The sequence below is a fragment of the Narcine bancroftii genome, chromosome 9 (assembly GCF_036971445.1).
Source record: "Narcine bancroftii isolate sNarBan1 chromosome 9, sNarBan1.hap1, whole genome shotgun sequence".
Classification (NCBI taxonomy): Eukaryota; Metazoa; Chordata; class Chondrichthyes; order Torpediniformes; family Narcinidae; genus Narcine; species Narcine bancroftii.
In genome coordinates this window covers 19,289,952-19,313,328 of record NC_091477.1, presented here as the reverse complement: position 1 = coordinate 19,313,328, position 23,377 = coordinate 19,289,952, and the positions used below count along the sequence as shown (strand labels likewise).

Sequence of the window (23,377 nt, the reverse complement as noted above, 5' to 3'; positions counted from 1 at the left end):
CCAATATTTCCAACTGCAGGTGAGATCAAGTGATCCCAAACTGGTAAGATCTTGACATATTTATGTAAATAGCAAAGCAAACGTCCATCCTTAAAATGGGAGCATAATTCAGACTCGTGGTTTGGTTCATTGCAGATGATCTTTCATTGAGCATTGCCGAATTTAGATTACATGGAAAAAGCTTTTCAGTACAAACTGTTCACGCTTATATTATTAAAATAGCTTCAGTTGAAAAGGTCATTGACATGAAATGTCATGTCCCCACAGGCCTGTTACCGGGCTTAAATTAAAAATTTAAAAAAAAATTTAGATGAGGCCTCATCCATCAAGTTCATCCAACCGTTCTCCACACAACTTATTTCAAGTTGGGTTCATTATCATCTGATTGTACATACACAACTCAATGATCCAGACCACAGTGCACACGTTATACACAGTCCATTATGATCAAATAAATATAAAACACATAAATATTTGGGATGATTTACCAGCGATTGGTATTGGGACCTTTGTTGTGTTTGATATATAAATGACTTGGATGAAAAAAGTAGTTGAACAGGAAAGTCTGCAGATGCTGTAATTGGAGAGCAATATACAAAAGTGTTGGGGAAACTCAGCAGGTCACATAGTGTCCATAGGAAGCAAAGAGAGAAAATCAATGTTTTGATTTCACAGCCTGTGGCAAGAAGATATTCTCCAACCTGGCAGTCCTGATTTTGATCTACCCTGTACTACCTTCTTGATGATAAGGGGTGAAAGATACTGCCTGCTGGGTAGAAAGGGTCTTCTATAATTTCTGGAACCCTATTTAGGCCACTCTTCTAGTAAATATTGTCTACAGAGAAAAGGGAGGCCCCAGTGCTCTTTTTGGGTGTTTTATAGATCCTCTGTATAGACTTCCTGTCTCATGCTTTGAAGCTATCGTACCACAAAATGATGCAGCCAGACTGGACTCTCTCAATTATGCTCCTGTAAAAGATTATCAAGATGGATCCCCCCCGCCCCCCCAGATCCTTAGGAAGTATAGCCGCTGCTGAAACTTCTCGACCGATGAGGAGATATTGTGTCCAGGAGAGCTCATCTTTAATATACACGCCAAGGACCATTGTGCTCCAACTATTTCCACAATGTAGTGGAGAATGGTCAACGTTCATCCTCCTGAAGTCCACAATCATCTCCTTTGTCTTGTCCATGTTGAATCTCAGGTTTTTGCCCTCACACCATTTTACGATCCTTCCAACATCCTCTCTGTAGTGCGACATCATTGTTACTGATGAGGGCAAATACTGTTGTATCATCTGCAAATGTGATGATTCTGTTGAAGATTAACCTGGCAGTACAGATGTAAATCCACAGTGTCAACAGTGGTGGGCTGGGCACACAACCCTGAACTGCACCAGTGCTCAGTGTAATGGCTGTGATAGTACAGATTCTATCACCAATGTGTCTATGTACAGATGGTAGTGTAGGATGACTGTGATTGGCTGAGAGTGTAGCCACACCTACTGGCAGGTCTTAAAGGATTGCTCCTAGCCAGACCAGGTCATTCTGGACTGATCGACCTACTTGTGATATGCTCCAGTCTTTTAGTTAATAAAAGTCTTGGTTTGGATCAACAAGTCTTTGGTTCTTGTGACGCGCTCTACAATGGGTCTGTAGATTTTGCTGCCAACCAGACAGACCCATCAAGGTGTCCAGGATCCCGTTGCAGAGAGAGGTGTTGAGTCCTAACAAGGATAGTTTATCCACCAACCCCTTGAGATATGATCATGTTGAAAGCCAAGCTGAAGTCAATGTGCAACAGCCTGATGCATAAGGCATCTTTCTCCCGGTGGAGTGGAGGGTCAAGTCTATTGTGTCATTGCTTGAATAGTAGGCAAACTGGAATTAGTCCAATCTCACTGGAATGTGTGTTTTGATGCATTGCTCAAAGCACTTCATGATCATGACATTGATGTCACTGGACAGTAGCCATTTAGTCTGGTTACCATCACCCTCTTGGGCACCAGAATGATGGTGGCTGTCTTGAATCCTAAGGGGACAGATGACTGATGTAGTGAGATGTAAATGTCCATTCCAACCTCCCTCAGCTGGTCTGCACAGTCCCTCATCACGTGACTTATGTGGACCTTATGTGGTCCTGATGTTTTGTGTGGGTTCACCCTGGATTGGATCCTCCTCACCTCAGCCACATCTATGCAGGGTGCCTGCTCCTTAGGAGGAGACAAATCTTTTTGACATCACCTTGTTTTTCTCATCAAATTGTGCATAGAAGGTATTTAACCTGTCAGGAAGGGCCTCATCATTGTTGCTGACCTGTGGGGTTAACTTATATTCAGTTATGGTTTGAATACACTGCCACATCGTGTTGCTGGTTTCACACAGGTGTCTGTGGATTCCCTATGCATAGCCATACTTTGCCTTCCTGATTGCATGGGAGAGTTCAGTCATGGCTGATCTTCATGCCATCTTGTCTCACAACCTGAAAGCAGCATCACGAGCTCTAAGTAATGCACAAATCTCCTCATCTAAGCATGGTGTATGATTTGCCTTGGCTGTGTAGTGCTTGATCACCATAACTTTCTCAATACACTTGCCTATGTAGCTGGTCACTGTGTTCGTACACTTGTCGATGTTGATGTAGTCCTTCAAAGCAAGATTATGGAGTCATAGAGAATGAAGCTGACCCTTTGGCTCAACTTGTTCAAGCAGACAAAGTGACATTCTGGGCTGATGTTATTTGGCTGCATTTAGATCATGTCCTTCCAAACCCTTTCTATTCAAGTGACTGCCCAAATTATGATTTGGATTATGGAATGAATGGCTTTGTGGCCAAATTATCAGATGATGCGAAGGTAGGAGGAAGAGGAGCAGGTAGTGTTGAGGGAACAGGAAAGATGCAGATGGATTTAGACAGATTAGGAGAATGGGCAGAGATGTGGCAAATCAAAGGAAATGCCGGGAAGTAAGCACCGCACAGTAAGCAGACACAATCTTGAAGACTGTACAACGGGTTTTATTTGGCTAAAAGTCTCTGCAACATTCATGGCTGCGATGGTGGCTCCCGAGTGACTGGCTCAGGACTATATCCCGGCCGGGTGATTGACAGCCGGACAGGTGTAGTCTGTCTTCCGGTGGTCTTCCTGCAGGTACAGAGATTCCCCCCTGCAGTAGGGTAGTGGTATATCACCACAGTATGGTCACGCACTTCGGTGGAAAAAGTAAATGGTAAACCTACATGTTGAGATGGTGGTGAAGCAGGCAAATGCAATGCTGGCATTCAATTCAAGAAGAATAGAATAATTGGGGTGTGAGTTTGAGGGTTTATAAGACACTGGTGAGACCTTATTTGGAGCATTGTTTATAATCAAACAATTGCAGTATAGAAACAGGCCATTTTGCCTCCTCATTTAAGAAAACGTGCTGAGGTTGGAAAGGGTTCAAAGAAAGTTCAAAAGGATGATTTCAGGAATGAAAGGGTTATCATATGAGAAGCATTAGAAAGGTTTTGGCCTGTACTCAGAAACCCAAAAGCCTGAAACAGAAGCCAAATAGCCTGAATATGCCTAAGATTGTCTGATCTCAGAAGCTAAGCAACTCAGGCCTGGTCAGTCCTTGGAGAGTAGACTGCCCAGGAGCACCAGTTGCTGTAGGTTTCTGTGAGGGGTGCTAGAGAATGAGGGGACATCTCATTTAAATATCCTACCAGGGCATCTCATTGAAGTGTAGAGTGGCTACCTGGAAATCTGATTCCCATCTAGAAATGAATCATTGGAAGTGTAAATATATGCTTGTGTTCACCTGGAGAAAATTACTTTTCACCTTAGGGAAAAAAAATGACAATTTTCTAAAAAATTGGAATCCGTATCTTCAACACGTAGGTGTTGATTCTTAATGATGGCCATTCCTGCCCTCAGCCCCCTGCATCTGAGAACCACCTGGGATTCCAGGTAAGTCAGGGTATTTGTTCCTTGGCAGGAGATTGATGAATCCAAAACCATTTTTCTTTTTCTTCTTTTCTTTTTTCATCTTTTTCCCCTCTTCAATTCTTTTGACTATTTCTCTCCTTTTGTTCCCCTGGATGGGGGGGGGGGGGGTGGGGGGAGGGTTAAGGTTTGTTCTTTTTTTCTTACTTACATCAGCATTGATTATGTTTCTTTCGTGTAATTGATGAATTTCATGTTTTCGTGTTGATTTGAAAATATAAATACAATAATCAAAAAAAAAAATTCAAACTATGAAAAGCATGGACAGAGTAAATGTAGAAAGGTTGTTTCCTGTGATTGGAGAGTCTATGATAAGAGGACACAACTTCAGGGTTGAAAGGCATCTGCTTAGATCAGAGATGCATAGAAATTTCTTCAGCTAGAGGGTGGTACTGCCAAAATGGCTGTGGAAGCCAGGTCATTAGGTGTATTTAAAGCAGATTGATAGATTATTGATTAGCCAGGGCATCAAAAATTATGGGGAGAGTACTGGGGCAATGGGACTGAGTGGGAAATGGCAGGGTCAGACTCAATGGGCTGAATGGCCTATTTCTGCTCCTACATCTTATGATGGTCTTATGATCTTAAATATCTTTTGTAGGTTCTTATCTTTATGGTTCTGAAATGTTGGATGTTTCAGGGATAGTATGACAAACCTGTACATGGACTCTGGATCCTGTGACAAAACCCAGAGTACTTTTTTTTAATCCCTGCACATTGCTGCAGCTTGCTAGGCCTGACACCAGATGGCGGTGTAGCACCTAAATGCAAGGGTTTGCAGTTTTGTAGCACAGACAGTAGGTGGAGGTATTGCGAGAGAGAAAAAAAACAACGTGCTGTCTGCAGTTGCAGCAAATCTAAAATAAAATCAGGAAATGCAGAAAATGTTCAGCACATCAGGCTGATTCTATAGAAAGAAAAATAAAGTTAATATTTTAGGTCAGAGATGCTAGTACCTGTACTAAGGAAAAAAAAGAATTTTAAGTGGAAGAGAACAAAGGGAACTTGCTGAGATCAGGCCAAGTGAGATTGAATGGGGCTGTACTTGTGATCTGTTCCTAATAGTAGTCGTGTCCTGCAATTAAAAATAATAATTTCCCTCTAAAATCCTTACTTTGTGAATGGCAGTCCTGACTGCATTTCAAATTAGCTCTTATAGTTTGCTAATTCCAAAATCAGGGGTGGTGTTATTGCACCAGAGAATTTCATTGTAAATGTAGTAGTATTACGTGACAATAATGGAACTTTTACCTTTACCAATTTCTCACTTCATCCAGTACTCGGATATTACAGGAGATAGCAGTACTTTACAACTCTTGTAATTCGCAGTTACTGACAGTAGATGGTGGTGTTGTCCACAATATGTGGGCTCTTGCAGTTTGCTCAGGTTGACAGGAGATGGTGGTATTGTCCCTATTTCTCACTTTATGCCAAGCTCAGTGATAACAAGAAAAGGCAGTATTTTACAGCTCTTGCAATTTGCAGTTCCAACAGTCGATGTGGTGTTGTAACATGGCTACTGTTTGCTAATTCAGATTTAAATTTGTACCGTGGGGTCTTAGCACAAACTTCAACTAATTAGTGTGCAATGACAGAAAGGTCTTAAGTGTCGTTCTTCCCCATAGAATCTCTTTAATTGAAAAATAACTTTCTTCTACACTCATTATAATGTTGCATTGAAATGGAATCCTCACTCCCCACACTTCCCTGGCCCTGGCAATACCACAAGTCCCAGACAGCCTCAGCAAGCAGCAATCCTGCCATGCACTAATTATAATTGTGAATTCAGACTCACAGATGCAATGTAAATATTCACTGAATTTTTGACATCCTGTAGCCAAACATTAAATAGATGAATATATAATTGCAGTTATTGCATGAAAAAAGTGGTGTTTTAATAGTGGAGACCCAATCTTTCCAAACATGGCTACAACATTGGGATCCACCTAACAAAATGCAACAAATGAAGAACTCATATTTAAATCAGAATCATGATTCAGGAAAAAAATTAATTTGCTGGATGGAGTCACATTTAGAGCATATGAGGATGGTGGCAGTTTTTAAAAGGCCAATCATTCCAGTTCACGACAGCACAGTAATGTTCTCATCTCAGTTGCATTTGGTCATGCCATTAATGATCTACCCTCCATCATTAAATGCTATTTACTGATGAATGTGCAGATCAATTCCAGCTGAAACTCGTTAGATAAAAACAAAGTGCTTGTTCATCACCAACAAATCTTGAACAAAGTTTAGGATTGCCATAGAACTTCATAAAGCTGTAAACATCAAGGATGACATGCTGGAAGAGGTGGTCAAACCCCAGGCTGACATTGAATTGGCAGAAAGATAATAGGTGACCATTGGGTGAGAGGAGAAGGCAGGTAATGCAGAAGCCCTCTGGGATCACGTCACTGTCAAAACAGTTGAGGGTGCAATGGCACTGTTTACCACAGCTTAGAAACAAATAAAAAATATACACTCACTCGCTTCTTTCAGGACACCATAAGTCAACTTTCTTTTATCATTCACGAAACACAACATTGTATAATTCAACTCCCTAAACACCACCCAGCTAAACTCCTCTGACCTTTGCATTGGCTCACTGCCACATGGGTGATCCAGACACACTCACTCTCCTCCTCCTGTGTCTGTGATCCATTACACATATACTGATGCTTAACACACTCGCGCATGCGCAGTATTGCCCCCATGTGTTGCATCACTCACGTCATCAGCGGCAGCCAGCACCGCTCATGATGAAGGTTAGTACTCGACCGCAACAAGGGAAGAGTCTTCTCAGGGAATGTCACAAGAGTCAAATCGATGACAAGGGTGGCTCACCTGCACTGGGGTGGATAGAGGGTGTTGGAGCCCTGTAGTAACAGGTGTTTCTCTAATTGCAAAGATGACTCAAGGATGGTGTGTTGTCTCCTTACTGCTGGGGCCAAGGATGTCAGGGAGAGACTGCAAAATATACGAGAAGTGGTTTCAGTGAATATTTGTGTGAATGGTTGGTCACCATGGTAGCAATCTCAAGATTAATGGGTTAGGCCAAAAATAAACTTGAGGAAGACACATCATATTCCTTAGAGTAGCCATGACATGAACATAATTTATTTCTAACTTTAGGCAACTCCCTCCGCTATATGGTTCCACTCTTCTTCGACAACTCAAATTCTTATTTTTCACTCGAACCTCCTCTCCTCCCAGTGATCTCCCCTCTAACTGTCTCCCTTCTCACTTTAGAATCAATATAGGGGCCCATCCCAAAACACTGACTGGCCATTTCTACCCATGCATGTTGCCTGAGCAGCTGAGTTCCTGCACCAGGTCATAGACTCTTTAGAAACAGGGAATGTGTAATGAGACGGGTTTAATGAATGATTTCAGTGTAAAAGATCCACCGGAAGGATTGATTATATTACGATGCAATTTAATATTTAATTTGATCATCAGTAACTTGGGTCTGAAACAATGTTAAATTTAAATAAGGAAAATTAGAAAAAAATGCAGCGAGAGTTGGGTTAAGGAGAATGGTCAAATAGATTCACAAATAATACAATAGAGAAGCATATAAGAATAAGATAAGTAGTAGCAGATATCCAAGGAGGTACCTCCTGGCAGGTTTGAGGAATAATCCAAGAGTTATGGAATTATGATGACAGCATGAATTAATATAATTAAGAACCAATCTACAGGTACAAAGTGTTCAGATGTAAAGTACTAGTAGTAATCAGTTTTGAAATTAAAAGGGTAACTTTGTTAAACAAACAGCACTATTGAGAGATCAGAGCCTACAGGCTCACAGTCAAAGGCCACTACAGAGATGGAGATTGCAAATTGACATGACCCTGAGACATTCTGGAATTCATCAGCCAAAATTAGATACCATCAGCTAAATTATTTTGTATTGTGACAGAGATCAAGGTTCCCGATCAGACTGATTACATAGTCACTTATTGCATCAAAAGCAGGCATATTTGTGCTGAGATTCATTTATCCTTCAGGCACAGCAGAATTACCACTCATTGGTGGTTCAAAAAATAAATTGTACACCCTGTAAACATGTAAACAAATAAAATAACTGTAAACAGATAGTGAATGAAAACAAACTGTACAATACAGAGAGAACAAAAGAAAAATCAAGAAAGGAGAAATATAGAGAGAAGTTATGAAAATATGGGATTAATTCAGATCAGTGCAAATGGGTGGTTGATGGTTAATACAGAATGGGCTGAAGGGTCTGTTTCTACATTGTATCTTTTCATAATTCTATGGCTCTGAAGGACTATGCAGAATAACTGACAGAGGTCCTTACGGAGATCTTAATGGCAGTTCATTGCCCCTGTGCGTTTTAAGGTAGCCACCATCACCCTGGTACCAAAGAGGGCGACAATAACTGGCCTCAACAACTACCACCCAGTGGCACTGATGTCCAACCTTATGAAATGGTTCACGCGTCTGGTGATGGATCACATCAAAGCGCACCTACCAGAGACTCTAGACCCATTTCAATTTGCCTATAGATGGAACTATTCCACTGATGATGCTATAGCCTTGTCCGTTCACTCTGTCCTGATCCACCTGGAGAACCACATTTATATGCAAGTTTGCTGTTCATTGCTTTCAGCTCAGCATTTAATACAATCACACCCCAGAGACTTTTGGAGACAGCTGGGTCTCAACACCTCTCTCTATAATTGGATTCTGAACTTTATAACAGAAAGTCCATGGTCAGTCCCGATTAGCAGCAGGACATCACGATGAGCTCAGGTTGTGGGGTCAGTCCACTGCTGTTCACATTTCTGAACCATGATTGCAATTCCAGATCCAACTCCAACAGTGTCATCAAGCTTGCAGATGGCATGTCAGTAGTTGGCCTCATCAGTATCAACAATGAGTTGAAATATAAAGAGGTGGAAAATGTCATGAAATGGTGTGAGAATTACAACCTAAGGCTCAAATTGGACAAAACAAAGGAGGTAATTGTGGGTCATTGTGAGATCCCTGGGAATCTCAACCTCAGCGAAGCGTGGATGAACAGGACGATCCCTCTGGTGCAAGGAGATGATCCCCTCTATGGCAAATGCAGCTGCTACCTTTTGGAGACATTTCCCCAGCCAGATTTCATCAACATGTCTGGAGTCGAACAGGAACTGTGTCTGGATGGGTGGGAGCACAGTCAGGAGCAATACATCAGAGAGCTATTGACACCGGCAAGAGTTTGTGAAGATAGTTATTATGCAGTCGGTTTGTGGTGAATGAAAAGGACAAATAAAATGTAATTCAAATATTTGATAAATCGGCCTTCAGATAGGTACATTTAATATTTACACTGTGCTCCCTTTCACACTGATGCTGTTACAAATTTGTTCCAATTTCATTCAGTCCTAAAATAATTGCTTTATTCTAATTTCACTTTATCGAATTCAAAAGTCTTTCCACCTAGGAATGAAACCCCAAAATTTCCCTTTGAAGCCTGTAAAATCCACTCTCTTCCCCCATTCCATGTCACAGTAATTGCAGTAGTGATGGGTTAAGAAAGTCCTGGTTTTGGTAGAAATATTTGATGATAACTTTGGTGTTTGGGTGTACGTCATTGCCATGGTTGGGACCAGAAACTTTCCAATTGGGACCAGAGAGTACCATTCAGAACACTGGCCAATTTAGCTTCTTCCTGGCAAAGTAACATTGAGTGATTAATCATCCCGCCCCATCACTAATTTTGGTGAAATTATCAAACTGGATTAAAAAAAACAAGAAGAAAATCTTGAATGTTCTCAGCAAGAGATTAGCCCCACAATTGGTGGCATTCATTTGTCTGCCTGGGTGTTTTGGTGATTAAGGCCAAAGCCTCTCGCAATTACAAAGTAAAGAGAGGATTGTGATGTAATATTATCCACTTGTCTTTGTTCTTACTGTTCTTTTTTTTATTATTTTTTTCATACTGTGAACCATATCAATCAAAATACATACAAACATTTCCTTCTTAAATATACACAGTGGCATTTTCTCCCCTTTTTCCCCCCTTCCTTCCCTCCTCCCATCAAACCCATTAAACATTCAACATATACAATACAATAAAACTATTAAACAATGTCATCACACAATGAAAAATAAACCAGAAAAATGTGTCATCTACTTTTACACACTGGATCAAGTCGTTTTGTCTTCTTATAATTTTAGGGGTGGAGGTCCGAGGCAAGCCCTCTGTAATGTTCCATGTATGGCTCCCAAATTTGCTCAAATAATGTGACTTTATTTTTTAAATTATGTTATTTTTTTCCAATGGAATACATTTATTCACTTCCATGTACCATTGGTGTATTCTCAGGCTCTCTTCTGATTTCCAAGTTGACATTATACATTTTTTTGCTACAGCTAAGGCTATCATGATAAATCTTTTTTGCGCTTCATCCAGTTTGAGGCCTAATTCGTCACTTCTTATATTACTTAGCAGGAAGATCTCTGGATTTTTTGGTATGTTGTTTATTGTGATTTTATTTAATACCTGATTTAGATCTTCCCAAAATTTTCTCACTTTCACACATGCCCAAATTTCATGTACTGTTGTTCCCATTTCCTTCTTACAGCGAAAACATCTATCTGATAATGTTAGATCCCATTTTTGTGATTTTTGGGGCGTGATATATAACTTCTGTAACCAATTATACTGTATCATGTGTAACCTTGTGTTTATTAACTTCATAGTTCCAGAACATACCTTTTCCCATGTTTCATTTTTTATTTTTATGTTAAAAATCTTTTTCCCACTTTTGTTTGGTTTTATAGCTTATTTCATCATTTTCCTTCTCTTGCAGCTTGATGTACATGTTCGTTATAAATATTTTTATTATAATTGTGTCTGTAATCACATATTCAAAGCTGCTTCCTTCTGGTAATCTGTCTTTCCCAATTTGTCCTTTAAGTCGGCTTTCAGTTGATGGTATGCAAACATTGTACCATGAGTTAGTCCATATTTGTACTTCATTTGTTTAAATGTTAATAAATTATTTCCCAAAAAACAATTTTCTATTCTTTTAATTCCTTTTCTCTCCCATTCTCGAAAGGAAAGGTTATCTATTGTAAAAGGGATTAGCTGATATTGCGTCAATAATAATTTTGGTAAATTTTTTTATTTTTCACACCATAAACCACATTGACCATGATACATACTTTTTCCTTTTCAAATGTATACAGTGCCATTTTCTCCCCCCCCTCCCTCCTCCCATCCCACCCTCCCTACCTCCCCCCCCCATCCATTTAAAGTACAAAATCTAGGATACATTAAACCAGTCAAACAATGTTGTCATTCAATAAAAATAAACAAGAAAATCCACTGAGTCAATTCTTTTCATTTCCTTCTCCTTTCGTTAATTTAGGTAATGAATGTCCCCGGTAGGTTTTCTCTATTGTGTTTCATGTAAGGCTCCCATATTTGTTCAAATATTTCAATAAACTATATGTTATTTTTTCTAATGGAATACATTTATTCATTTCTATATACCATTGTTGTATTTTCAAATTATCTTCCAATTTCCAGGTTGACATAATACATTTTTTTGCTACGGCTAGAGCTATCTTAACAAATCTTTTTTGTGCACCATCCAAATTAATTCCAAATTCTTTGTTTTTTATGTTACTTAGGAGGAAGATCTCTGGATTTTTTGGTATATTGTTTTCTGTAATTTTATTTAATATTTGGTTTAGATCTTCCCAAAATTTTTCTACTTTAAAAAAAATAATTTTGGTAGTTGGTAATTTGTTTTTTTCCTTTCTAAGTGAAACTTCTTCCAAATATTGAGTAAATGATGCAATACTGGTGAGCTTTTATATCATACCAACTTTTCATCCCACTTATAAAGTATTCGTTCTGGTACATTCTCCCCTATTTTATCTTGCTCTATTTTAGTCCAATCTGGTTTTTTCCTTGTTTGATAAAAATCTGATAAATACCTTAATTGTGCTGCTCTATAATAAGTATATTTCATGGAGATCCATGTGATGGTTGACACAAATCCCATTCATTTGTATCTATCTTCTCAAATAAACAACCATGCCTTCCGCATGTGCGGTACCATGAATACTGGGTGCATTATGATGTAGGGAGAATTTTGTATTTTTTTGTAATGTATCTATGGGTCAGTCCAACTGTTAAGAATCCTGCCATTAACCTTGTACTCTGCCTTTGTTTGATCTTCCAAACTACATTATTTCACACTTAACTGCATTGAACTCCATTTGTCACTTTACAGCATATCTCTGCATCCTGTTAATATCCTGTTGTAAGGTTCAGCAAATTTTTAAACTATCCATAACACCTGCAACCTTTGTGTCATCTGCAGACTTACAGACCTATCCATTCAGGTAATTTATAAAAGCCTCAAAGAGCAGGAGGCCCAAAACAGATCCCTGCGGAACTCCATTAGTCACCGACCTCCATGCAGAATACATTCTATCCACTACTACTCTGTTTACTGCAGGCCTGCCAATTCTGAATCCACACACCCATGGTTCCATGGATCCCTAGCTTGCAATTTACTTCATCATGGTTTTTCATCATTAATTTTTATTGTTATTATCTCAAAATTTTATTTCAATTGGGACTTCTTTCTCAAACTTTACTTATATTTTTTTTCCTGGTACTGTGTTACTATTCAAAGGTGTGTATCCTAACTTACAGTTATTGTTTTTACATCTTTTCTCTGGATATTTGACCCAATACCCAGTGAAAATTTGGATTTCAGCTGCAAAAGTGGAGGGGGAGCAACTTCTTTCACGAATAACGAACACAATCAACTAATTTTTTTTTGGCTCACTGAAAAAATTATTTTCTCTGAGGAGAAACTCGAGTGAAAATATATTTTGTATGGGTCCATTTTCATATCTGCTGATAGTGTTGTGATAATATTATCCAATGGGGATTGGGATCCTTTCTCTCTTTAATACCAATTAAAAAGTTTGAATATTAAGTGCTCAAATGTCCCACTTATTTTCAGCAGTAGGCAACTTTTAATAGATAAACTAATGTATTCCAAACATGACTGCATTATTATTAGCTTGAATTATCTGCAGTGCATTCAATGAATAATCCCAAAAGTGATTGGTAACTCGCACATTGTTTTTGTAGGATCCACAAAAGCAAAAGCTCTCTTCCAAATCCCACAGAATTAATTTGATGTGCTCCTGGTCTAGCATTCTTTACCTCCATGATTGTGTTAATTTGTGCACGGCATTGTGAGAGATTAGGACAGGCTGAGATTGGCGGACCTCATCCCATCCAGATGCATCAGGATACCTCAGGCTCTCACAATATGTCAAGTAATATTCTGGAGTCATGGAGATACGAAACATGGAAATAGGCTCTTGGCCCAACTTGTCCAAACCAACCAACTTTATTAACCAATTTATTATCAGTGAGACCTATTTGCCTGCATTTGGTCCTTATCTCTCCAAGCCTTTCCAATCCAATCACCTGTCAAAATGTCTTCTAAATATCTTCTGGCAGTTCATTCTAAATGTCATTCATTGGTCCCTTCATGAAAATATCCAACCTCTGAGCTGCAGGGATCTGAAGAGTTGACAATTACATTAGATAGGTGGCACGGTTGACGTAGTGGTTGGCACAATGCCTTTACATCACCAGCAATTAGGACCGGACTGGGGTTCAAATCCCATGCTGTAAAGAGTTCATACATTCTCCCATTGTTGGTGTGGGTTTTCTCTGGGGACTTCATTTTCCTTTGACCTTTCAAAAACTTAATGGGGTGTAAATTGGGTGTCATGGACTCATGGGCCAAAATGGTCTGTTACCCTGCTGTATTTCTCGATAGATCTAGTTGTGTTTACCTGATGATGTATTTCAGCCCAAATTATGAACAAGTTTCTGTTGTAAAATTGTGCAGTAAAAAAACTGCTGGGAGAACTCAATGGGTCAGGCAACATCTGCAATGGGACAGAGATAATCAATGAGTTAGGTCATCAGGATTGTGATTATGCAGTAATCTGTTGATTTGTATAGATTAGTGGACCCTGAGTATTTTAGATGCATTTTCACATATGTTGTAATATATTACATTGTGATATAAACTAGGAAAAGGAATTGATTATCCAATTTTTCTTTGCTGCAGGTCAGTTGCGAGTTTAATTTTCCTACATTCTTTGACCACAATCTTCAAATTTCTTTTTCTTATAAATACTGAAGTGATTTTTGGATACACCTCGAAATCTGAATCTGCAATCAAACAAAAAGTATTGTCAAAAAGAATGTATGAGCACTGAAACCATCCCAACACATTCCATGGACTGTTATAGTCATAGAAGGCCGCATGCTTAGCATAGCAGTTAGTACAATGCTATCATAGCGCCAGTGACCCAGGTTCGAATCCTGTGTCATCTATAAGGAGTTTGTATGTTCTCCCATGTCTGCAAGGGTTTCCTCTGGGTGCTCCAGATTCCTTCCTTAGGATGGAAAAGGCACATTATCAACCTCAATGACAATGCCTCACAAACTGACGGCCCCTTGCCCCGGACCAATCATGATCCTTGTGTTCCTGATGGAGCAAGGTACTGTGGGAATTACTCCTCAGTGTGAGAGAAAGGGAAGAGAAAGAAAGTTGTCTGTTCACTGACGCACATGCCTGGTCTTTCTGGCTTAGCTGTCATATGTGTGCACCTTTACCACTAACGTCTGCAAACACATAGTGTAACATCATCCATTAGGTGCCGAACCCCTCTCTTGGCTTCACGTTTGTGTGCTCCCTTGGCACAGAGCCCAGATGCCCATCATTGGTGTTATGCTTCCAGGGCTAACCCATATTCTCATGGGAGTGTCCTGTTTTTCTGGTCTGCTGTCTGGTATCAGGATACCGTTCCTGCTCACATTCCCTTTAGACAGGTGCCACATATGCCTGTGTTGGTTCTCTGTAACGATCACCAGGAGGAATCAGGACTGAAAGTTGGCCAAATTAGTAGCTTTTAAAAGCTCCTGAAGCACCCACTCCATGAGGAATTAATGTCTATTATTGGGGAGAACTGGAGGGACGCTGTCATTATTGAGTGGTCACAAAATATATGCAATATTTCCTGCTAGTGGATGATCTGCAGCATTATAATTAAAAGTTGAAACTACAATTTCCTGATAGTGTGCTGAGAGACATTAGTGAAGAGTAAATGCCACAGCTCAGGGTTCAATTTAAAAGGTGCATGACAAAGGTTGTGGACATAGTTAAGCTGGAATTTCACGTAATAATTTGTCCATGGCAACAGCTCTTGTCTGTCTCTGAAAGTTTTCTGTATAGTTCATGACAACAGCTCCTTGAAGCTTTAATGAGCTGGTGCTAATGGGGTCGCAGCAGTCTGTTTTGATGAGCATTTCATAGATTCTCACTGAGAAGAGGACAGCCTGAAGGATCGTTTTCTCTTGTGGTAGTTGGATGTGTTTGGGAGAGCACACAAGATAGATTAGTCAGGGGCCACCTTCAATAGGGGAGGAAAAGAGGGGTGGCTGGTCCAGGTCAGAGTGGGCAGCACACAGAAGCTCCACACCCATGGAGCTTCCCCCTGCAATGCTCTCTCCAGAGGGCATACATGTCTCTGTAAGCCACCGGCAGGGTTATGTCACTGAACTTTGCCTCAGCCTACAAACTTGAGCATGTGCTCCCCACCCCTTGTACTCTAATCCCTCCAGGAGGGTACTTCTGTGCACCCTGATAGCCTAATTCTCCTGCAATTTCATGTTGGTGTCTCAGGAGAGACACTATAAGTCAAAGGGCTCCTCCATGACTCCACTTGGTCTCTAGAAATCCCAATTTCTCAAAGAAGGACACCACGTGGTGCCTTATCTTTTTTTAGCCTGTCAATCCAGTCGACTGCCATAGCATAGCTTCCCAGCCACACCGCCAAATGACTGAACCCCTGGCAATTTTTGGTCCACCCAGAAATTTTAATTCCTCCCCAGGGTTCCTTTGCTAGCTGTGGGTCACCTCTTATACCCCCCATTGGTGAGCATGTATATAATAATGCATACACATGACAGTACACACACACAATAGCACAATCTCCCACGTGGTTAATAGTCCACACCTGTCCAGCAGAAACTCTTTGAACCCTGCTCGCAGCGTTAATTACTGAGTTTGCAAGAGTATCAGTTTCAGTGAGTTCACAGAGAGACAAATCTGGACACAAACGTTACAATCAAAGGTAACTTTATTGAACACATGGGTGAAAAATGGGGGAAGATTTCAAATGATACTTAATTACTCTACTTCTAAACAACCATACATAGACATTCATATCAGATCCAGGTTGGACTCCAATACCAGTGGCTGCCTAGTTTCTACATGCTCCTGCATGTGTACGCACTTCACAAACAGGGACTTTCAAACACACCTGATTCCCTGTACTAACAAGGGTGCAGATCTCTGCAAGCACTGATCTATTGCAGTATTACGACTCAACTTGAGTGTAGTGTACACCTTACCCACGATTTCTCCAGCGATGTACACAGTAACGACCTGGAGTGGACCGATGTCCAGGACTTGGACCAAGAGGCAGAGAGAAAGAAATATTGTATGCATTGATGTTTTATACTCTTCAGAGCTGGGGATCTGACCAATGATAACACTGAGTCATTTAAATGAGCCAATGGTAAGGTGTGCACTAATGGGAGGCCGGTGTCCAACTTTAATTGACAGCTAATGTGATTTCCAAATAAGTTTCAGACAGGGAGGTCATATGACCACCCACAATCCCCAATGTTCCAGACAGAGAGGCCAGGTGTTCCTCCACAATCCACATATAACACTAAACTATGCAGCCCTGTATGGTGTGGAGTCCCAATCAATATGTGGAAAGTTAAAATCACCTTCTATTACAACTTTGTTTCTTGCAACTACTATATTGATATGAGCTGCTGTCTGAACAGAGAAATTAGAAAAAAAATGAACATTATTACAACTTACCTCTTGATATTTTGCATCTGTTCAATGGTATCTGGGAGAGGACGACTGAATGTTTCAGGCAGTAAAAACACTAGAATTCCTGATAAAATGGCTAAACTTCCAATTATATTATAAGGTAGAAACTCATGATGAATGCCTGTGAAAAGAAACAAGATATTTTTGTAGCAAAATGAAGACCTAAGCATTAACACAGAGTATTGCACATTACACACCTCACATCAAGTTAATTTTCAAGTCATTGTTGTTAGGCTACATTTTCCAGTAAAAATTAAAGAGTTTTTCCAGTGAATAACTGGGGAATTGTTCTGAAATTTACCAGATGAATAATTACAAGATCAAACTCACATCCTGCCATTTTGTTACTGAGTACATTCATCCTCCCAACATGTTAGAGTCACAGAATCAGAGAGATGTGGTACAAAGAAATAGGTAAACAGTTCCTTCAGCCCCCATAGAGCATGCTGAGAATCACCCAGCCATTTACTATACATTAATCTAATTTTACACCCCACCCCTTAACATTCCCATTAACTTCCTTCAGATTCTGCCACTTATCTATATGCTTGTACAACTAAACCACTAGTCTTTGGGATATACAATGAAACTGGAGCCTCCAGGGGAAATCCATGTAGTTACTGGGAGAACTGCAACTTCCACAAAGACAGCATCCAAGATCCAGTCTGAACCCAGGTTCACTGGAGGTGTGAGGCAGCAGCTCTGTTCGCTGACCCTCTGTGCTGTCCAGACACTTTTCACTCTCCCTTCTGATTGACAAAGTCAAAGTCTTTGTGAGATCAAAAGGAAGACAAGTATCAAAGTTGATGTAACTTCCTTAATTTATCTTGGAGTTTTCACATGAAGGTCATGTCCATTATGCCTTCAAATGGATGGAAATTGCACCACAAGGAGACAGAAACTCTTCAGTAACTGGGAGGTGGTGGGTGAGGAGAACCCTTGCAAGGACTCTCCTTGTGTGCCATACCAAAATTAGATTTGACTCTTTCATTGAGGGTAGTCATAATGACTGTCATTTTCCAGAGGTGGAAGATGATATTGTCCATTTGCTCTTCTGAATCTCCTTATTTCCTTTTCTGAATTCTTGCTATTTCTCAATCGACACATGCCTTTGCAATTTCTTGCAAGTCTGAGATGATATGAACACTCCAACTTGTAGAGAGTGGGGTCCAAACAATTCCTTGGTATCCATTTAAAGGATAACCTATACTGGACCCACACCACTTCCTCATTAATCAAGAAGGGGCAGTAGCACCTATATTTCCAAAGGAGGTTGAAGAAGGTCACTGCTACCGGCAACCATTTGAACAACATTCTAAAGGAAAACTATAGATAGTGTCCTGGATGGCTGCATCATAGCGTGGAATGTTAACTGCAAAGCATCAGATTGATGGTCATTTCAGAGAATGTTTAAAATTGCTCAGAAGAATACTAGGGTTCTCTTCCCTCTATCAAAAATATCTACAGGAAGTGGTGCTTAAAGAGGGCTCAGAGAATCATCGAGGATTCTTCTCATCCAACCAGCAGTAACTTTGAAATGCTACCTTCATGGAAGAGGTTCAAGAGCATAAAAACCAGGACTGCTAGGCTGGGAAACAGCTTCTTCGCGCAGGCAATGAGACTGTTGAACCATCCTTGAGTCCCTCAAAGAGACTTGTGTGTGTGTGTGTGTGTGTGTGTGTGTGTGTGTGTGTGTGTGTGTGTGTGTGTGTGTGTGTGTGTGTGTGTGTGTGTGTGTGTGTGTGTGTGTGTGTGTTAGTGTGTTCTGCATTATGAAGGTATGAATTCTTTTACCAGAACTTTGTAAAGCGAAGACCTATTGACTACCATTGGAGGCAATTTTCATTTAGGCAAATAGCCATTATAATTTCTTTGTAAAAGCAAACATGGGTTTCTTTGTATAAGTACATTTTTGTAATTTGAGTATTCATAAAGCAAGGTTTACCTATATACTGGTCTCCATCTGTGTGCACAATGGTCCAGAGATATTACTGTTTTGTTTTGTTATATTTGAATATGTACAACCATATGACAATAAACTAACAATTTTGGTGTTATCTACAAACTTATTCATCATGCCATCTACGTTGCCATTCAGATTGTTAATATATTGGATAAACAATAGGGGTTCCAACACTGATCTCTATAGAAAGCCACTGGTTACAGGACTCTAACTTGAAAAACAACACTTCCCTAACACCTTCTAAGTCTTTCTTCCAAACCAATTTTGTATTCAATTGGCTAGCTCACTCTGAATCCAGTATAATCTAACTTTTCAGACCAGCCCACCATGCAGGACCTCTGAAGAACCTTGATAAAATCTTGGGAGACTATGTCTCAGCCTTGTTCTCATCAATCTTCTGGTCACGGTTAAATTAAAGACAGATGACTGTAGTGCATGTGAGAGAATAACAGCAAGACATGGCAAGGATAGTCATAATACATGTCACTAAAGCCTCATAAACATGTTCACTACTTGCACCTGATAATATTATTTGAATGCAATGTTGTGGACGCAAGGGTGAAATCAATTTCTGAACTTAACACCAACATTTCTGCATTTTTGCAGAGCAAAAGACCAGAGAGTATCAAAAATCTGAAATAATAATGATTAAAGGACTGCAATCAATTAATGAACTCCATTTCCTTAGTCATAAACAGAGCTACTGAACAAGCAAGGACATGGATAAAATTGCTGAGACTGAATGACAATTGCCAGTTTTATAATAGTTGGGCATAATTGAACTATCGTAATGCAAGTGGCTCAAATCTACAAATATAATGATTAATTGAAAGGGCTCTTGTAAATCCTTGGTCCCTTCTTCATAATCCCTTAAAGCAGTGGTACTCAATCTTTTTCTTTCCACTCACATACCACTTTAAGTAATCCCTATGCTATCAGTGCTCTGTGATTAGTAAGAGATTGCTTAAGGTGGTATGTGAGTGGGAAAAGAAGGTTGAGAACCACTGCTCTAGACCCAATTGTTACTGAAATATTTTGCTTGAGAAAAATTGTCATTGGCCCATTTCCTTTGGAGTTATGAAACCATGCACATAACGAGTCATTTAGCTATGATTAAAACAGTGGTTTTCAAACTTTTTCTTTCCACCCACATACCACCTTATGCAATCCTTTACTGTGGAAAGAAAAAGTTTGAGAACCATTGGCTTAAGGAATCAGAATCAGAATTTTTTGTCATGAACAAGTCATAAAATTCGGTGCTTTGTAGCAGCATCATAGAGCAAACATACAAATTATAACCATCTTATGACATTACTATAAAAAATAAAATAAAATACTAATAGCAATAATAATGCATGAAAAGTAAGGCCGTGTCTTCGGTTCAGTGATTATTCAGGAAGAACAGAGACTTCAAAAGTTCACTGTAATTTCTGTAAATATTCAACATGCTAATGTTTTTTTAAAATGCCATAATTCTTGTTCTCAAAAAGTAATAGAAGATAAAGAAAGGATTATTCTACAGATTTTTGCATTACTGTATTTATCTCTATTGATACCATTTGCACTAGTAGTATGGGTTTTGAAATTGTCGGTTCTGAGAGACTACCAGAATCCTTCAGCTATGTACAGAAATTTAAACAATTATCTTACCAAGATAAAAAATATAAGGTGAGAGGATACTGGATATTCTGCTGGCCATTGAGTTCACTCCAAAGCCCATGTTTCGTACTGCAGTTGGATACAATTCGGTGGTGTAGACATAAATCATGGAAAAGCCACATGTGGTGGCAAATTTTCCAGTCATCACCAGCACAGTGGTAAGTTTTGAAATACCTAAATAAACCAGAAATAATCATAAACGGTGGTTTATTTCAATATACTTATCTGTAAAATCTTGACATCTGCCCACACATGGAATTCTTCCACAATTTCTAATATATATTTTCCAGTGGACACATCTACATTCACAGCATACATTCATGAAGCAAGACCCTTGAGAGTGGGATTAAACTTAATTGACAGGTGAGAGTGAAACACATGGCATAAAGACATTCTAGTCATTGAGTGGGTGAATTATATTTATGTTTTTTAATATAGGAATTTCACAGGTAAGCAAATAGAAAAGAACTTGGCATTTCCCAGTTATTGTCCCTGAACTTTGGGGAAAACCTATGGATTGGGATATTTAAAATCTCAAAGTGATAGAATGTACTTTGAACATTACTTCAAGAGTGGGCCACTTTGTTATTGTCTTTATTAAGACTCCTGTCCTCTTTCTCAAGCTCTACCTCCAATCTGAACATCTTGATTGAAAATGGAGCATTTCTGATGGCAGAATTCTCTACCAGTGCCCAGCAACATTTCCACAAGAGAATAAAATTACTTAGCTGCAGTGTTTCAAGTGATTATTATTTGTTGCACAGCTTGCATGGCAAATGTCAACCATGAGCTAGTGTTCACCAGGTCATCTTTACAAACTCATGCAGAATGTCCTGTTTTACAAAACTAAATAACACAACCCTGTAAAGTCCACCACACTCAAAATCGATTTCTAGGCAATAGCATGTCAAAGATAACAGATATTTATGAATGCTGAATGCTACTGGCAAGGGTATCAACAATATTTGTAATGTTCATGAGAAAACTGCACAATGAAAAGCTATTACAAAATGTAAAAATCAGTCACAAAAGCAATGAATGTGAACTGCATCAAATACCTTAAAATAGCCAAATCTAAAGGAAATATTTCATGAATGAAAAGAATGTTTGAAAATTTTAGCTAGGGTATTTACTGATCTCACTACTTTTTCTTGTGAATTTCTTATCCTACCAATTTTTCTCTCACTATTCTCTGCCCAGCACTTCATCATCACAACCTACCCAAAATTATTGAGATTGTGAACTATGGAACTATGCAGAAGGATGTCAATACTCCTTCAGAGTCAGGTAAACCATTTACTTGGGTTATCCATGTATTTATTTTCACAGGACTAAAAATAATGTACCTGAATGGATGAACTGGATGAGTAAAAGGACAGCTCCAGCAAGAAGAAGTGAGCCTGAAAGGGTGACCCTGCGTGGTAACCTCTGAAGAAAAAGCCAGGATGCTGTGTAGGCAGGAACTTCAATCGCAGCAGAGAAGAAACAGTTCAAATAGTTATTGCCATGAAGATTGGGAGTGTTCAACGACAGCCCAAAGTATCCAACTGATATAATCATCCTGCAATAATGAGAAAATATCTTTTAAAGAATGCTGTAAAACTTCCCATCTTCAAACTGTTGTATTCCATTTTGACACGGCATCTACCATTTCCCAACACATACAGACACAAATCTGGTTCACATATTATTGGCAAATATAAAATGACCATATTTCATTGGCAAACAGCACCATTTCCATTGAAACTTACTGCAAAATCAAATGTTCTGCATTATAATCAAGCACAACTCCATTGCCGTCTTATCTTTCCCCTGCCGCCCTGGTTATTTGGTGTACTGGCTACAATCCACACAGTCGTTGAGAATCTCAGCCAAAGTGCACAGAAGGAGATACACCATTCATTTGCACCAAGTATAATGATGTAGGCTGAACATTTTTTTTTTAATTAGACATACAGCATGGTAACAGGTCCTTCTGGTTTATAACCCTGTGCCACCCAAGTATCCCAATTAACCTACAACCCCAAAAAGTTTTGAAGAATTGGCAAAATCTGGAGCACCCAGAGGAAACACATGCATACATGGGGAGAATGTACAAACTGTTTAGAGACAGTGCCAGATTCAAACCCAAGTCATAGGCATTGTAATAACATGTACTAACTGTGACACTAACATTGCTGCCTCTTCTCTCCTTCAAAGGGATGAATCCTGAGATCATTTGTAAGAATTATTGACATTTATTAAAGTAGCCATTGGACTGTAAATGGATTCAACAGGCATTAATAATTCCGGTTTTGTACTCCACTTCAAAAACTCTATTGATTTCAAGGTAGCTAAAAGTTGGTAGCAGAACATGGTGCATTTTGTAAGTAGTGGGGAGAATTTGTGTAGCCAGAAAGATAGTAGTCTGGGAGATGCCCAAATCTTTGAAGGTAATAAAATAGGATGACAGTGTAGTTGATAAATCATATGAGATCTTGGACTACAAGGAGAAGCAAAGATGTAGAATTTTACCCTTTGTTTTTAAACACAGAATAGAGTAGTGGCATCTTATACTCCACAACCAAAATGCAGTTCTTCAACTTCAATGGAACCAAATTTCAGAAATGGTGGTGAATGCTTAGTTCAGGCTCCATGAAGCTCTGTTGAGCAGTTAACATGAATGAAGAAGCTAAAGTATCTACTCTCTGGAGAACAAAGACAAACAGTTTGGACACCTTTAGGACATTGGAATATTCAATTTTTTGAGTATCAAATTTAAGAATACACAGTTCTTGAGAAGATTCATT

General features: G+C 39.3%; 1 protein-coding gene across 1 annotated transcript in view; it reads right to left on the bottom strand.

The window, feature by feature from the left end:
- Nucleotides 1–11,252: 11,252 nt before the first annotated feature.
- Nucleotides 11,253–23,377, bottom strand: part of LOC138743249 (organic cation/carnitine transporter 2-like) — a 92,264-nt gene continuing 80,139 nt past the window's right edge. Inside the window, exons 7-10 of the mRNA XM_069898223.1 lie at nucleotides 21,935–22,149; nucleotides 20,580–20,762; nucleotides 16,952–17,087; nucleotides 11,253–14,223 (exon numbers count right to left, since the gene is read on the bottom strand). Of these exons, the coding sequence (XP_069754324.1) occupies nucleotides 14,142–14,223; nucleotides 16,952–17,087; nucleotides 20,580–20,762; nucleotides 21,935–22,149 (616 nt within the window). The 3' untranslated portion in view covers nucleotides 11,253–14,141. The remainder of the gene's footprint in view (nucleotides 14,224–16,951; nucleotides 17,088–20,579; nucleotides 20,763–21,934; nucleotides 22,150–23,377) is intronic.